Source organism: Carettochelys insculpta, chromosome 3 (assembly GCF_033958435.1).
Source record: "Carettochelys insculpta isolate YL-2023 chromosome 3, ASM3395843v1, whole genome shotgun sequence".
NCBI lineage: Eukaryota > Metazoa > Chordata > Testudines > Carettochelyidae > Carettochelys > Carettochelys insculpta.
This window is the reverse complement of record NC_134139.1, coordinates 122,731,847-122,750,559: the sequence shown is the minus strand read 5'-3', so window position 1 is coordinate 122,750,559 and position 18,713 is coordinate 122,731,847. Positions and strand designations below refer to the sequence as shown.

At 42.4% G+C, this 18,713-nt stretch overlaps 1 protein-coding gene across 1 annotated transcript in view; it reads right to left on the bottom strand.

The window, feature by feature from the left end:
* Positions 1 to 18,713, bottom strand: part of LAMA4 (laminin subunit alpha 4) — a 156,542-nt gene that overhangs the window by 122,012 nt on the left and 15,817 nt on the right. The window contains exon 2 of the mRNA XM_074990717.1: positions 2,497 to 2,598. Within this exon, the coding sequence (XP_074846818.1) occupies positions 2,497 to 2,598 (102 nt within the window). The remainder of the gene's footprint in view (positions 1 to 2,496; positions 2,599 to 18,713) is intronic.

The following is an 18,713-nucleotide window of genomic DNA, read 5'->3' as shown; positions in this document are numbered from 1 at the left end:
GGGCAAGAGAAGCAGAGCAATGGGGGAAGGGGAAGCTGAAGTGCTGGCGCGCCATAGCCTCCTGGCCAAACCAGTCAGGATCACCTGGCAGAGGCTCCAAGTTCACGAACTGCTGGTTGGTGACCAGCGGTCTGTTAGAATGATGGTGATTTTACTATTTTGGCTTCCGTTTCCAAGCCTAAAGCAACAAACTAGTAATACTAAGACCAGTATTCCATATTAGCTGATAATGAGTGAGACAGAGCATATGGCAGGCTATAATGTTACACTGGAATTTGAGCACATTCTTTCCTCCGTGTATTATTTCAAGCTCCTATCTTCATTAGTAAGCAGCAGGAAGCTAGCTGCTGTGAATTGTGAGGTAGAGCTACTATAGATAACACATGTACATAAACAGTCAGAGGTCACTTAAAATCAGAAGCTGTTTGCATGATATACAACACAGGACAGTAAGGGAAAACAAAATGAACTTATATTTATGTGTTTTTCTCAAGTTGGATCCCAAATTCCTTTCTGTGCTGAGAAACGGATTAAAAATCTCTCTCTAGGCACCACTTCATCTTTGAGATGAAATCTGACAACTGTTCAGTGGCTCACACAAACATTTCACATCAGTTTAGAGCAGGAAGAGCAGAACACATTGGCTACCTCTAGACAGCAAAGTTATTTAAGAGTCATTATTTCCAAAACACTTTGCAACCCTCTACACTATGCACATGCTATTTTGAAATAAATTCCAAACAGTGGGCATGCTATTTCGAATTTCATAAACCTCACTGCAGGAAGAATAATGCCTATGGGCTGTTAAAACATGGAATAGCCCTATTTCAAAATAAGCCATAATGACATCCAAAGACATAATTTCAAAATAGGCCCTATAGCTACATTTCCCTTTTGGAGGAGGAAAGCAAATGAGGGAGATCAAAAATGCAAATAAAGCACTGATTTACAAATCTCTTACCTCATTTGCATAATGTCTTATGACCGCATTTCCAGAAGAGGCTTTTCTGAAAGCAAAACCAGGCATGTAGATGGGGTGCCTTCAGAAAAAAACCCCGTTTTCAAAAGAACCCTTCTTCCTATTTTATTTCAGGGAAAAGGGTTCTTTCGAAAATGGGGTTTTGTTTCTGAAGGAACTCCGCCTACACAGCTGTTTTTGCTTTTGGAAAAGTCTTTTCTGGAAAAGCGTTAACATGAGATTATACAAATGAAGTGCGCTTCCTTTACATTTGGGATTTCCCTCCCTTGCAGTCCTCCTCTGAAAGGGGAATGTAGTGTGGCCATAGCCTGTGTATCCAGACATATTACTTCGAAATAGCTGTGTGCCATTTGGAAATGCACTGTAGTATGTAGCTGTGTTATTCCGAAATAAGATATTTTGGAATAGCTAATCCAGAATAGTTTATTTAGAAATAACACTGCTGTGTAACACAGCTTTTGTTTTTGGAAACTACAGAGAAGTTGGGTTGGCCAGATGTAAGCATCTTCATTCAGATTTGGTCAGGACATTGTAATTAATGGTCTGAGATGCAGAGATCTTTCATGATGGCAAATGATCACGACTTTTTAAATGTAATTCAGAAGAAAGCACCTTTGCTACTGCAGTTTAGCCACTGTGTCTAATACGTTCACCACTTGCCACATGTGGCAAATAGGACACTGCATTGTGGCAAATACAGGGGTGGCCAGCCTGTGGCTCTTGAGCTGCATGAGGCTCTTAGAACCTTTATATGTAGCTCCTCCTGAGAGCCACACCTGGGGAATTCTGTCTGCCCACTCCGCACATGTGCCTCTCCGCTTGGTGGGAAAAGCATGTGGCTGCCCTGGCAGTGGCCCTGGTGAGTCACTGGCAGTGAATTAGAATGGGGGCTGGGGGTGTCTGGCTTTGAGGGAGGGCATTCAGTTAGAGTAGAGAGGGTGTGGTGGGGTACCTGGCTCTGTGGGAGGGAGAGGCCATTTGTTTAGGAGGGGAGGGGGTGGGATTGCCTGGCTCCGCGGGACATAAGAAATAATTATTAGTAAAAGATAAAGATTGCAAAGGGTCACGCTGATTTCTAATAATATTAATAAATGGATCATTTGAAATTTTGTTGTTTGTATTATTTAGTATGAAATATCTACCATTATTCTTACATTATTTAATAAAGTTTTGACTCATATAATGTGGCGAATATGGAAAGGAGACAGCCACAAATGTGGTGATCTTTAAATTCCTATCAGACACTACTGCAATACAGCGTAAGACTAGGCTGGTGTATTGGGATCCAGGACTATTGGTCACCCACATCTTTTGATTTACCAACACTATAATCTGCAATAGCTTGTGTTCTCCTTAACTGTATTTCATTGCTGGAGTGACTTATCCGAGATCAAGGGAGGAGACTCCGCTGAGGCTTTGTCTCATCAATGAAAATACAAATATGTTTACAGTGAAATGGAAGGCGTCTGTGAAACGGGGGCTCAGCAGAGAGGCCGGGGATAGCACCTGTGACTTACCACACAGATTCCAGATCCATCGAGGCACCTGTTTGAATTGCCATTACAGTTACAACGCAAACAATCCCCCAAAGCAGCTTGATAAAATCCTTCTTGACATTTCTGCAATGAAAAAAAAATTCCTCATTTATGCATGTTAAGATCAAGTTTGGCTAATATTCAGAGGTAGCAAGTATTTGCGACCATGAGGTTTACCCAGTGAACATCGCAGAACCCCATCAGATCAGGTCACGTGCACTATGTTGAATGCAGATGGGTTTTTACCCTCTTCTTTAATGTTTCTTTTTTGTCCTTTTCTCATGAAACTGGTAACATCTGTTTCTGCTTCCCCTCACTAGCACTGCCCATCCATCCAGAGGGTCATGTGCTGGTCTGAGAAACTTGCAGAATTTTATGGTAAATGTGAGGTACAAATGAAGAAGCTAAGCTGACAGAAAATGACTGATTCTAATGCTGTATGAAAAAAAAGTTGTTTCTGAGGAAGGTTTTGAAGGAGAGGAGGAGTGTCATATGATCCAAAGTCCACTGACATCAATGATGATCTTTCTATTGGCTTCCTTAGGGTTTGAATTAGGCCCAGAGAGAAGGCAGGAATACATCTATGAAGATGAAGGCTCCTCTGAACAAGAACTAGATGAAAAATCACGGAGCAAGCTTTGTATGGTATTCAGCTACTCATGTCAATATCTATATGTGGGAATAATGACATGCCTCAGCTCTACTATATTGTCATTCAAAGTAATAGCTCTTGAAACAACACCACAGTTCTGGATGTGCCATATAGGGACTTTATGTTAAATTCAAAGGCAATAGAAGAAATTTGATGTGCTTTTATACAGTGTGTATGCTGACTTTCCTGCCAAACATTGAATGTGTGATCATAACTGGGATATACCTATACTGGAGCTGTTAAGTACATTTATTGAAATCAGACATTAATACATATAACATTAGTTCATAGAAAAAGAAATAATCAGTCCGGTGTAACAATATGCTTTAAATAGTAATTATAGTAATAAAATGAGACAATCAATCAATCAATAATAATGCTAATAAAATCTCTAACATGGCACAATTCATTGCAGTGGTTTGAATTGGGGGCTGTAGGTGATGACCAGTGATGTTCTGTTCTTTACCAAATATTCATAAACCTGAATTACCCACCACAAGAAGTAAAAAAACAAATCAACAGGGCCAGATGAATACCCAGAGAAACAGCTACTCCAAGATCGGCCCAAAAAAGCCAAGAACAGAACACCACTGGTCATCACCTACAGCCCCCAGCTCAAACCACTGCAACGAATTATTAAAGACCTCCAACCTATCCTTAATCAGGATGCCACACTCCAGAAGGCCCTAGGTGACACGCCTGTTCTCTCCTACAGACAACCTCCCAACCTTATGAGGATCCTCACCAACAGCCACAGTCTATACCCCAGGAATACCAGTCCTGAAACCTCTCCTTGCAACAAAGCCCGCTGCCAACTTTGTCCACATATCTTCTCTGGAAATACCATCACTGGACCTAACCAGGTTATTCACAGAATCACGGGCATTTTCTCATGCTCCTCAACTAACATCATATATGCCATCATGTGCCAACAATGCCCAGATGCTTTGTATATTGGACAGACTTCTAACTCCCTTAGACAAAGGGTTAATGGGAACAAAACAGACATCAAAACACTCCAGATCCACAAACCAGGTAGTCAACATTTTAATGGAGTTGACCATTCTGTTAATGACTTAAGAGTATGCATGTTACTGAAAAAATTTTTTCGCACCACTATTCAAAGGGAAACGGCCGAGCTGTTTTTTATATTCAAATTCGGCACATTAACACATGGTTTGAACCGGGATGGGAATTTTCTGAGTCACTATAGGGGCTCGTCTGCATACTTGGCTTAATCTAATTCTTGACTTTCCCCCTTGCACCCCTCCACTCTCTGATTTGCTCACCTTGATCATTTTTTTCTGATTTGTCCTCCTTGATTACTGTTTTTGGTTCTCTGTGCCTTAAATATTGAGTCTGTTCTGGTATGGCTATGGTCTGAAGAAGTGGATCTGTCTCATGAAAGCTCACCTAATAAACTATTTTGCTAATCTTTAAAGTGCTACTTGACTGCTTTTTGTTTTGACAGTTACTTTAGTTTGCTTTTGCAAATATTTGCTGTCCGTTATAGCTACTGTGGAGGAAAATCCTTCATGCAATGGCTAGAGAGGTATCATCAGTACTTGACATTTGTATTGCATCTCTCAGTAAATCAAACCTGACGTGAAATTGCAGAACTGGCTCATAATAGACTAAGAATTTCAGCTGGATGATTGAACCACACAGCATGGAAGGCAGACAATTAGCTTCCAAATTGAAAGCAGATTCTTATTACGATGTCTTTCTTGACAGTAGTTCTCTTCTCTCATATAGATCTAAGGCATGTTCTGTTTTTTAGTGTTATTCGGTTGGTGGGAGGTCTTAGCTGTTAAATCGGTGCCTGTCTGTAACAAGGGCTTGGGGGAAGACCAGTAAGATGATTTTTCACCACTCGCTCTGGCAACCCTGGTGCCTCACAGTCCTTTATTGAAGTAGTTTCCAGCCTGGGATGCTCATAACCAGCCTTCAGGCATGCAGGTCAGACCCTGAGCATCTGTGTGCTAGCTCTGGTTCAGCTACTTCTGATCCCATCAGCCTGTCTACAGCTCCATTCTGGCTTCCAGCAGCCTTGGTTACAACCAGCAAAGTGACTCCAATAAATTTCTCAGTCCTGAATTTTCCCCAAGCCATGTCCTCTGCAACGTCTAGCCCTCTCCTGAACAGTTCTGAGAAATATTATGGTTAATTCATTTCTCTAAAGACACAAAGACTCAAAAGCACATCATAGTTTATTAATTTAACTGGGGTGAATACACTGTTGCATTAAACACAGGACTGAGTTGTCCCAGAGGTACCTGTGTTAGTCTGTAGTGTCACACACTAACAAAAAAAAAGTCCTATAGCACCTTAAAGACTAACAATTTTATTTATTAGGTAATGAACTTTCATGGGTATGATCGCTTCATCAGGACTGAGTTGGTTTATAGGGAAAATAAGAAAAATTTATGAAACAGCAGGTCATAGATTAGGTGATGCCAAGTAAAAGCAATAAAGTTAGAAAAGGTTACAAGTAAACACAATGAAAATTAATTTAAAGGTCTGAATCTAGCAAATAAAAGTGCTTTGCTAAAGGTGTTTTCTCATCTATATTCAGTTCTCTGAGATGAACTCCCTTGACTGGAGGACCCATTTTTCTCAGTTGACAAGAGCTCTATAACCTTGTGTTTGTTTAGTTACGGATGCCCAAAGATGGCACCTGTGTTTGCTTATATCTTCCACAGTTCAATGATTTTATTTCAAGAGGTAGGATGACATCATGCTGTTCTTCCCTTTCTGTGGATTTCCCATCCTCCTGTATGTAAAAGCGTCTTCCATTGTTTTTGTTCCAACATGCTTAATTTTCAGAGGAGACAGATAAAAAGCTATCTTCTCTCCTGTCGCAGAGGGAAACTTTCTCCCTGTTTGGCCACAGACTTTAAAACATAATATCATTAAATATCCAGGCTTCCTCATATTGTTGATACAGTTCATACATTTCACAATTATATTCAACCCTGGCTTGTCATTAGTTTTCAGAAAAGACTTCTCTGTGCACTTTTATTATTGAGTAATATTGTAGACAACCAGTTGATTCAATGGCTTACCACTGGATGTTTAGATTCCATCTTTATAGAGCAGTAACCCTTTGAAGTGGATTCTTACCATAGAAGTAAAGTCTATTCAAGCTGTGAGGAAGACAACGTGGAGTCTGGCGACGATGGAAGCACCATGTGCTTTCTTCTGTCATTTATTAGCTGAATAGCTTTGTTTACCTCTTCTGTCAAAATGGACCTTCATTATCTTGCCTGAAGATCAGGTTGGCTGGAGAATCAGCACAATTCTTTGTTTAAGGCAGGCACGTTTATTGGCTCCCCCAACGTGCTTTCTTTCATAATACTATAGTCATAATTCAGGCTTATATCCGTAACTCTTGATAGCTACCACATGTATACCTTACACAACAGTACTAATGATCAGTGAGTTATTGGTTTGAAACAATGCCTCACAAAGAATATTCTATTCAAAGATAATTACAGTACTGTGCAGTACTGTGCAGGGTCTGAATAAAAGGGAGCTTAATGCCACGCTGTCCAATAGCTTTCTTGCTCTTCTGGTATGGGGAGCCATTGTTAGGATGTAACAATGACCATGAATGTTGCTGAAGTGCGTATGAAGCTGAGAAAGGGACTATCACAAGCCATTTGCGACTCTCCAGCTATGTTAATCATCTGTACGCTTAGGAAGCACATCGATTGTGTCATTGCACAGCATGGTGTAAGTGACTAGCCTCCAGGATTGCAGTAAAGACCCAACTCCCTAAATTGACAATATGCTGCAGTGTACACTTTGGTCACTCAGAAATGTGCAGTTGCAGAGGTGACAGAACTGAGCTTCTATGCCAAAAGTATTGCCACCTTCCATTTAAGCTCAAAAGAATGCCCTCTGGTTTGGACGGGGCCTATGAAAGACAGCTTCAGCTGTTCTGAATCAATCCAGCAGGGGCCAGTGATACATAAAGGGTTACATTTTCGAATGTACCTAAAAGATTATGTGACTAAGTCTTCCCAAGGCCTGACTGAAATCAAAGGGAGTCAGATACTAAACCTGCTGCTACTGTGGGTGCAGCAGCAGCAGTGACTGGAGCCCTGGGTCCTTTAAGTTGCTCACAGAGTGCTAGGCAGCATGCTCCAGAGCCCTGCGCCGTGCACTCTGTGCAGCTCTGAGGGCGGGGGGTGGGGGTGGGGGAAAGGTGGGAGCATGGATCCATCCTCCTCTCACCTAGCCCAGTGGTCCACAGAGGCTGTGGGCTCCCCTGCCATTAGGTACCTGCATCTTTAGCCATCTGAGTACCTCTGTACCTCTGTCCCTGCGTGCTTAAGGCACAGATCTTCAGAGATCAGCCTCAGTCAGGATAATTTCATTAAAGATCTGGGCCTCAGGCATTGTTCAAAATGGGTCTTAAGCTCTGAAGTCATTTGGGTGCTTTCGAAAAGGTTCAGTTTTTAAGTGTTGATACTCATCCCTGAAGCTGCAACAGACCCGATTCCACGCTTGCACTGGTTTAAATCAGAAATATCCTATGGAAGTTAGTGGAACTGCACACACGTGGGAGGATAATCAGAACCAGCTTGTTGCCTTTGGATACCAGCATTCTCTAAGTGTTAATGTATTTTTACTGTTCCCTCCTCCACCAGTGACAATGAAATAATCCATTATATGTTCCAATGCTTAAAGCCAACATCATATTTATACCACAACATCTCAAGGTGTTCAGCTAATTGAGTGGTCAAATTGAGCTAATGCTTGTGGGTGTATAAAATAATTACAGACAAGGCATGAACAGGTTTCGAATAAAACCAATCTGGCCTCCCTGAACAGTGGTAAATATACTCCGTGAATGGTGAAGGAAGTGGGTGAGCAGCATTTCCATCCACTGGCTCTTTTTTCAGCTTAGGAAATACTTGGTGGAACAAAATGTTGGGTCTGCGTTACTCATTATATCTTCAGAATTAGGCATTATTGGCGACTGGAGGGGATTTCTTTAGCCCAAGGGACAACATTTTTTCTCAGTACTGCACAAATTGAAAAATTCAATCCAACGTACCTATCCTACTAAGTCTTTTAAAATCTGTAAACCCTGTTTGTGTATTTGATATTGATTTTTGCACCTAGTTTTTGTTATTACTTTTCTTCAAACCAGCTGGCATGCTATAATATTAGCTCTCCTTGCTGTGGAACAAGGTGACAGTGACACTGGAGTTACTTCCTTTTCCATGTTTGATTTCCCTAGTTCCACTATCTTTACTGGCGTCAGTATCGGATGGGGCTATAGCGCAGTGGATTTCAGCTGGTGTGCTGCGATACACTGGTGTGCCGTGAAACTTCATCAATTTCCCGTTGCCGCAGCTCTTTGCAGAGCCACTGCAGGGGGAAATGGATGACCTCATGCCAAATGGTGCTCAAGCAGCAAGGCTGCCGGCTCCCTGCCGTGGAAAGCATGGGGAAGGAGCATGGGTTGGAGCCTGTTGGAGCTGGGACGTGTTTAAATGCCACGTCCTGGCTCCAATGGGCTGGTGGGGTGGGGCAATGTTTATGATCAATTGATAAAGCTGAAAAAAAGTGGGTGTGCCATGGAAATGTGGGTCTCAGTGAAGTGTGCCGTGGTACTGAAAAGGCTAGGAAGCACTGCTGTAGAGACACAAGGCATGGGTCTGCTCTCACTTGCACTCATGTAACTATACTGAAACCAGTGCAGTTATTCTCATCCATACCTGTGTTACACAGCAGAATCAGGGCCATGTTCCCTTTTATGCAGCCTCATGCTTCCAGAGCTAGTAGTAGCAATAGTAATGTCACAGCACATGCATCTTCTCATATGTATGACTCCTATTACTTAAAATGGAAAGTTTGCATGTACTTAGGAGATAATATATCCCCAAGAAACAAATATTCCCTTATAGATTTTGATGCACTATTCTGATCTTCATCTTTTTTATCTGACCATCTGTGTGATGAATGGTAGAAAGCCCAAAGTGTTTTCCCCCCTCACTTCCCTAAGTAAAGGATTTCTAGTTGAATGCTGCTAGAATGCAGAGGAGCTCCTTCTGAGCTCAAGAGAACAAGGCAGAGCAGCTATTCTCAATGTTAATGGGGCACATAAATAATAATCTAATGGAAAGTGACATTCTAAAAACTCATGGAGTTAAAGCCAGGCAAATTCAAATGAGAAAGTTCCAGTTTTTTAACTAGGTGATGAACCACTTGAACAAATGACCAAGGCCAGTGGTAGACTCTCCATCTCCTAATGGCTCCGTATCAGAAATGTCTGTCTTTCTGAAATAAATGTGGTCATCACCACACAAGTCATTGTGCCCCATAGAGGAGTAATTAACAAGTAATATGACCTGTGCAGGGGAGTTCAGAGCATCCATGGGCAAGGCGGGGATGGGGGCCTGGCTTTGCACTCCCAGAAGGAAAGAAGCAGTGGAGTTGGGGAAGCCAGCCCTCCACACTTCCTGGAGCGCAGCATGGTCCCTATCTGCCCCACAGTCCTCAGAGCCACACAGAGTGTGCAGAGCAGTGCTCTGGCAGTCATTTAAGGGGCTTGTGCTCTGACTGCTGCAGTAGGCTGGACAAGAACCCTGGGGACCTTTGAATCACCAGGGAACCCTGCTTCCCTTTGCCCCATCTGTGGGTGGGCCTGGACCTGTGTCAGACACTATTGGACAATCTAGTGTGATGCTGTGGAGTGAGCTCCTCTGTTCCTTGAGGAGGTTTTTAAAAATCACTGGTACTTCGATTTGTTTTGATTTTGTTGAGTGTCCTGTTTGGAATTAGCAGCCCAAAGATCTGAGGCTTTCTGAAGATGGTTTATGTTGCCTTGGCTCTCTTAACATAAATAAGCTAACCTTTGTCCCAAAAGCAGGATTTTTTTTCCTCCCACCATGTCTTGATTTTTTGGAAGAGGTGACTGGGCTGTTTCCCACCACCATTTACACTCTGTGCAGAGCCGGCTGTGACAGAGATGCCATCTAGCATCTTCATTTTCTTAAGTGCTAAGAAATCCAGTCAGAATTTCTTTACAATTCACTTGATGTTTGCTTTAAACCAAGCAGACAGATTTCATAGTAAACAGAGCCATATTTTCAAAAAAGCTAGATTTCTAGTTCCCATTAAACATGATCAGTTTTTCAGAGGTTTTCAAATCCCAGCAAATCCCCAGTGCGTTCTGTTTTCAAAAGAGCTACTCTGCACTTAGCAAATATCACTGTTCCTTCACTGTGCTAAAGTACCTTTGACTATGGAAATAAATCCTCCCCAGCCAAAGGTTAGGGATTCTTTTTTTTAGCAAATATTAGTTAGTAACTGAGCTTTTCCTGAAACTAGAAATCTCAGGAAGAGTTAAATAAATGCTTCCTGCACCTCTGCTATTTGGAGAATCATCTCATTGTTACAAGTACATCAGCTGAAGTTAAGTGGAAATTTACATGCAGATTAGTGAATAAAGTCATAATAAGCTACCAGTCATCATAAACTTTGCACTTTCATCTGAGTGCCTCAGAGCTCTTTGCAATTTTCAATGAATTCAGACCCAAAATGCCCCAGTGAGGAATGGGGACATTCTTTCAGTTTTACCAGTGGAGAGACTGAGGTACAGAGGGCTTAATTCTCCCATTAACTCCCACTCATGTTGCATCCCATGGTGGGGAAATCCTGCTCAGACTGTTTGAAAGGCTCACCTGCTCCAAAGTATTGGTGATTGCAATGTAAATGTTGCCAGAGACACACCAAAGCCAGGGTGTAGTGGGAAATAGACCACCCCACTGCATCTCCCAGTACAGCCTGCTGGCTTTCAGGCCTATGCTTTAACCTAGATCATCCTTTTGCTCTGGTCTTAGTACCTTACATTTTGTCAAACAGTAAACAGCCTTCTGTTCAATGTTGCTTTTTTCCAGTGAATAGATGAAGTGTTGTGTTGTCCTCATCATGGCACTCTAGCAATCTATACTCGGACATCTGACAAGCACAAAACATTCAGCTTGTCACAGCAGGAAAGTATTAGCTAACAAAGCAGTCAGTTTAGCATCAGACATAGGGGACTCTCAATCTGTTAATGTCACTCAATCAAGATGGGCTTAGAGGCCACACCCTCCCCTACCCACACATCCTAAGTCTGTTTGCTGGCATAACTAGTGTCCCACAACACTCAAACATAGATTTCACAATGTAGGCTCCCAATAGCAGACTCATGGACACTCATTTTCCTGCTCCCTGTGAGAGAAGTAACAGCCCTCTCAAATTCCTCAGCAGTTTGTCCAGTTCAAAGACATATTTTCAGAAGCACAAAGATTTCGTTCTTGTCAGGACTGATGGGAAACATTCTGCAAACAGCAGGAACTATAATAACACTATGACCCTCAGTTCCGACCTCCTGCATCCTATGACCTGATTGAAATACCCTTTCTCAGGGCTGAAAAAGAATATCTGACAGACATAGAGTACACCTCATAGGCAACTAGTTTCTAGACCAAACTCTAGCTTCAAGTGTGGCTAGTGAACAGACCAGGGAACTAGGTTTCAGCAGTCCTACGTGAGGCTACAGCATTTTCTGTGTGACCTTGGGCAAAGTGTTGAATTATGTAGGTAAAATTCTGGGTTTTGGGGGTGTGATTGTAGAGTCTCAGGTATGGTGCTCAAAGCCATTCTGCCTGCATGAGAGAGGGGAGCAGAGACACCCCCCTCAAAGGCGAGGCAGCAGGTTTGCAGAAATGTTGGTGGTTCCAAGAATGCCCAGAGTCCAGTGGTGGTTTTTTTTTTGTTTTTTTTTTGTGTGTGTGTTGGTACTTGCCAGTACTTAGTACCTGAGTATTGGCACCTTGGCAGCACAAGCTGTGGGGTTGGCTGGAGGAACGAGGTGGGGAGACAGCCAAGTACTAGCTCCTCTTTTTTTTAAAAAAGTACAAAACAAAACAAAAAACACACTGCCAGAGACCAAAACCCTCTCCCATCCAAACTCCACTCTCCTCACCTGCTTAAGACTCTGTGAGAGATTTTGTTTAGCAGACTTCCTGCTTCAGATCTACTTTTTGAGGTTTTGGCTAGCCATTCTTCACATTTTTTTTGGCTTTCCTAATTATATTTTTACACTTCATTTTGCCAGAGATTATGCTTATTTTTATTTTCCTTACTTAGGATTTAACTTCCACTTTTAAAACAATGTTTTTTTTACTCTTCACTGCTTCTTTTAGTTGGTTGTTAAGCCATGGTGGCAGTTTTTTGATTCTCTTGTTATCTTTTTTGAAATGCCAGACTCCAAGTTTCTCCCCTTGACCCTGGTTGGCAGGCCTGAGTAGGACTAGGAGTTAATAAATCAGAGATCCTGCATCCTTTATCATGTCTGAAGAAATCTACTCACTCACATCTCACATCTCAGTATTATTACACGCAGGAGCATAAGACTTTTTACATAATACCTAAGAATACTATTTCCTCAACCCACCGACAAAGTTATGAACGTACAACAAGTATGAGCTGGGAGACAGCCTTGCTGCCATGTGTAATGCCTTCAAAAATTGGAGCCAGTGAGGTCACAGATGTTTAAATTTTTTGTACTGCCTACCTCCCCAAGATGGGTGGTGTCGTTCCAGCTGGCCAAAAATCGTTCCTTTGCATGATTACATCTGGTATAAGTCTGGTCCAGGGAGGGTAAAGGATATCAAATCTGTGTGAATGTCTGACCTAGGTTCAAACTTGTCTAAGCAGCTTATTTGTGTTGTTCTTTGAGAGATAACCTATTTCTAATGTGAGTCCTAAGACTTTTTACATACAAGCACATAATAACTGCTCTTGTGCTTTTTTTTTTTTTTTTGCGGTGGGCGGAAAATGTCATTAATTTTCTCTATGGTATGTCTGTTAATCTTTCATTATCTAGTTTGTGTGTCAACTGCAGCTAATTTATCTGTGCACTGTGTCTTCTAGGTTTCATTTCTCAAAATTTACAATGACTATAAGTTTACTAAAGAAAGAAACTTCAGTAATAGACTAAGGACCAATTCAGTCCTAGATTTCCCCCAAACGCTTAGTGACTAAGTGAGGGAACATTGGTAATATAGTTTTGTTATGGGCAAGTTGTTATGACAGATCCATTTATGTACGACAAGCTATTAAGTGAATCTGCATTTCCTCTGGGTTCTATTTATGACACTCGTGCTAGTTTTTATTTATAGGTTACTTTTCAGTCTTGTCTGTATTACATGTCTCTCTCATTGATGACTGGGCTTGAATATCATTTAACTTTCTTAAACTGAATGCCGAGAAGATGCAATGGCTGCTGATTGGCCCGTTTCAGGGGAGGCCTCGGTAGTTCTCCTGGGTTGTTTCTATTAATGGCTATCCTGCTTCACTTGTGTTTGGATAGTACACTGATTGGTTGTTGATCTCCTTCTGCCCCTCTCCAACTTCCAGAGTCTTTCGGCTGCTGCATCAGTCTCCTTGGATTCCTCTCCTTCCATCCTACTCTGCTCTCCTGCTTCCCATCTTTCCTTTTCGCTTGGGTTTATTATCCCAGCGACTTCAGGCCATTCCCTTCATCTCTATCCCATTAATTCCCCTCTCAGAAACAAATCATCTTAATTTTAAAATTAACCTAACAAGCAGTTTCAACATACTCCCTGAACAGTTGATTAAACTTATTAAGATGCATCTGTAAACTTATCCTCTCCTCTTACAACCTGTTCACTCTTGTTCGTGTTACCATGTTGGGTCAGATCCTTATATAGGGCCCAGTTCTGTATGTATGGATGTGGGAGAGGTGAATAATTGTATCCATATGGGTATTCCTGTGTAATTCAGTGAACTTCATCATGTTCATAATGTTTCTCAGTGGCAGGTTTCAGGTCTTATATAAGGTTTTGAGGTGATTATATCTCTGAGACCTTTATATCTCCAGTGTCTCCCAGACTCTGGCCATGTCTACACGTGCACGCTACTTCGAAGTAGTGGTGCCAACTTCAAAATAGCACCCGTCACGGCTACACGTGTTGGGCGCTATTTCGAAGTTGAAATCGACGTTAGGCGGTGAGACGTCGAAGTCGCTAACCCCATGAAGGGATGGGAATAGCGCCCTACTTCAAAGTTGAACGTCGAAGTAGGGCACGTGTAGACGATCCGCGTCCCGCAACATCGAAATAGCAGGGTCCGCCATGGCGGCCATCAGCTGAGGGGTTGAGAGACGCTCTCTCTCCAGCCCCTGCGGGGCTCTATGGTCACCGTGTGCAGCAGACCTTAGCCCAGGGCTTCTGGCTGCTGCTGCTGCAGCTGGGGATCCATGCTGCATGCACAGGGTCTGCAACCAGTTGTCGGCTCTGTGGATCTTGTGTTGTTTAGTGCAACTGTGTCTGGGAGGGGCCCTTTAAGGGAGCGGCTTGCTGTTGAGTCCGCCCTATGACCCTGTCTGCAGCTGTTCCTGGCACCCTTATTTCGATGTGTGCTACTTTGGCGTGTAGACGTTCCCTCGCAGCGCCTATTTCGATGTGGTGCTGCCCAACGTCGACGCTGAACATCGACGTTGCCAGCCCTGGAGGACATGTAGACGTTATTCATCGAAATAGACTATTTCAATGTTGCTACATCGAAATAAGCTATTTTGATGTAGCGTGCACGTGTAGACGTAGCCCCTGAGTGCTATATATTTAAAAACTACAGATGAGTCATATTCTTTTGTCCTTAATCAAGTATCTGTCAGCAACCACAGAAACTGGGCCACTTTTAGCCCCAAGTCATCCTTTATGCTTTGTATAAATTAAACATATGCTCTGCTGAGGTAGTGTGGCCTAGTGGATAGCTCATTAGACTGAGTCAGGAGGTCTAGGTTGTATTTTTGAGCTCTGCCATTTGTCAGCTGGGTGACCCTGGGCAAGTCACTTCACTTCTCTGTGCTTCAGTTTTCCCATAGGTAAATCGGGGAAAATTATATTGACCTCAGTAAAGCATTTTGAGAGCAAAATATTGTGTAAGAGTTAGGTATTAGAATTTGGAATATCTCCCCCCTCAAGATATGGATCATATTTAGGGTTCAGGGAGGCATTTTCAACATAAGTGAAGGATCCAATCAGTGCCCTGATCTGATACCAAGACTGTTGACCTTACTCTACCTTATTTTCAAGTTTCCTTCTCTCCATACTTTCTATGCAATAAATTGGACTATAGAAGTTAGGGTCTCTTAAGGGTGACCTCCAATCTTCCTATTACTAAAGTTTGACAGGCCAGTGAATCTAGAACAGTTTTTAAGATACCCTTCCTTCAAACTCATGCCCCTTTTATTGATTCCCAGACTGCATTTCATTTAAATACAATTTCAGTTAAAGAAGATATTAATGGACTCCAAATTAGGAAGTAGTAGTACATTCAGGCTCCCCCTGGAACTGAGTCTGCAGTTCCAACAAAATGAAACTTTGATGGGAGTTTTCTGCCCCTGGGTACCACGCTATTAGAACCTGAGGGGATATCTAAACTGCAAAAAAGTCATCCCATGGCAGTGAGTGTCTGAGCCCAAGTCAGCTAATTCAGGCTTATTGCGCTCGTGCTCCAGGATGAAAAAATGACAGTGGGGATACTTCCACTCAAGCTGGAACCTGGGCTCTGAGATTCATCACCCCTCCCTGTTCTCAAAGCCTGGGTTCCGGCCCAAGCTGGAAGATTTACACTGCTGTTTTTAACCTCATAGTGCAAGTCCTAATCTGTTGACCTGGTCTCTGAGACTGATGCAGGTTTCTATTTTATTTTTTTCCGATGCAGACATACTCTTAGAAAGCCAGCAACACCACAGCATGTTGATTACCACATAACATTGAAATAAACAACAATATGCAATGCAAAGAATCTGCACTGCAGAGTTCCTTCAGAGTTACACCCTGGCAACCAAGAGCAGAGACTTTCTGTGATTTTATTGCTTCACCGTTGGCTTCAGTTAAATTAGTTTGAGCTTTTAAGCCTTATAAATTTATTGAATTAAAAACAATCAAGCCTGCTCTCCCATTTCCTCTCCAACCTATTTATAATTTCTATAAACCTTCATTACCTCTCTTTGACAGTGTCTTGTTCTTTTGAACTAGAAAGGTCATATGCTAACTATGATAGCTGAAGAAATTAATTCTGTATTGACATCCTAGCTAGACAGTTAAGTAGCCTTGGTAATAAGACAGCACAGTGGTTAGAAAGTAGTCTGTCTGATAAAAGCCACTTTATTTTAGCCTTCATTTTGGTGAATGTTGGTAAACTGAAATTACATGTGCATTTACTGTGTGAATTGGTTTATTTTTAAAAATGTGAACATCTCTTGGAATTACACGTTTCCCAGATTTCAGTCTCCAAGCCATTATTGATGGTGCGTTTTATTTAGTAACTTCATCTTATATACTACCTTTTATTAATTACTTAACAGTCTCACTGCATTTTTGATCTTTTTCTCTGCTCCATTTTTGCTGCAAATTAGGAGCAAACAAAAAGTTGTGGTGTTTTCTGCACACAAGGTTGGCAAGCTTTTCTTACTCATTTTTTTGACAGGTATCTCCATTTTAATGATGTTTAATGAGAGTATAAACTAAAGCTTCTACCCAAACTGCATAAAGAGCAAATTACATACAGATTATGTGCTGCCTCATTTGCAGAGATAAGATCACATTTTTTGCCAGCAAGATATTCATCTTCCTGAAAGAAAGTGCTCTCACACCGCAGATTTTTTTTGGAAACTGAATTTTAACATGATACACAAATAGAAATGGAAGGTTCTCCTAATGAATTTACTGTGGCAAAGCTGTCCAGTACTGGGTTTTTCCACCTGAACACTATTAAGTGCCTATTTGAAAGATTAAACACAAGCCCATCTTTCTGCTGGAAAGATAAGGTTGTTTCACTTTATGAAATTGTGCTAGGAATCTGTACTTAAGAGTTATTAAAAATAAACTACAACATGCGTGCTTAGCTTGGCAGTCCGAAAGTTCATCGTGAAAAGTGCACTTTCATTGATACCAGCAGTATAAAATCCTTTAATCAAAGAGAATAAAATACCACTTTGATCAAAGCCTTCATTTTACATTAAATGCTGAGGGACTGGTCTCTAGCCCCACTGAAATCAATGGAGGTTTCATTGCTGATTTCATTACAGGATAGCACTGTCATATAAACACCATAACACAAGTGGCGGAGTGCTCCATTGCCTATCCACTACTGGCAAATGGGAAACTTCCTGTGCCACATAAGGGACATTAACATGTCATATACTTGTCATATACTGCAAAGTTTAAGCTTCCAGGGGGAGAGTTAAAGTAAATTTCCAAAACCAGACCAAAGAAAGGGGCTTCAAATTTACCCACTAGTTAGAAGCTGCTATGAAAGATGAAATCCTTGCAGATCTCCTTTTGGTTTTATGCTCCTCCGTTAACTTCCCAAGCAATCTTGGGCAAATCACGTAGTTTTGCTGGCCTAGATTCACAAAGGGACGTTGGTACGGAGAAAATCACAAAGACACTATGATATGTTGATGCCGAGGCTCCGTATACAGTACAGTGAATGGGGAGGCACGGCAAACTCTGAGTGCAATCCGCACAGGCAGCATACTAGGTAGGGAGCAGCTTTAGGTAGCCAATGGGAGATAGTGATGAGGGGTGTGTGGCAAACCCTGACACTGTCTTAGACTTTGGCACCTAAGTGTGGCCTGCAGGGAGGCATCTATCTCTGCCCGTGGTTGTAAGGGACTAGGGAATAGGCAGTGGCCTGGTGGTTGCAGCATGTCTGGTGTCCATATGTCAAGGACGGCCACAGGATAGTAGTCTGTGAGCAAAGATTGAAGAAGTTATTAGAGCCGGGTTCATTAAACAAGAGTGATGGTCAGGGACATGACAGGGTTGGAGACTGGAGATCAGAGGATGCACCAGGATGGAATCAGATGGCAAGAATGAGGATCAGAGTCAGGTTGGAGTGCGGGGGCTGCAGACCAGAAGGCCAGGCATGGTCAAGAGTCACAGCAGACCAGAAGACTGTAATTGCCAAACCTAATTCCTGGGCCACTCTGCAGGATGCAATAATATGCTTGACCAATCAGAGGGCTGCAGAGTACTTCCTGGGGCCTTTGGCCAGTAATTCCTGCCCAGCCTAATCCCTGAGAGTGCTCCCTGGCGGATATGTCAGCTGTTCCAAGCCCTGCAGGCCTGAGTTCTAGACCCATGATTCATGAAGAGTGGAAGATAAGTTCTTGTACACCTAGTTGACAAGAAAGCTTGAGCCAGAAGGTGTGTGCAGGGACTGTCTAACTCCACACCAAACAGTCATAGGGTGAAGAGGGGCACTCACCTGACAAGGGGCAGATCCCTGTTTAAATCCCTTCTCCTCAGTGGCACTTGAACTGGAAGTTTCTTGCATGTCTGTACCCTAACCACTGTGCTAAAGATTAGAAGGGAGGACAGCCTTGTTCTGCCCACTACCTAGTGGTTTTGTGGACTTAACTGGCTGCTGAGAATGCCTGTCGGCTCAGGAACCACGTGCATCTTAGGTCACACTCACATTCAGGCTATGTCTATACTGCAGGCTC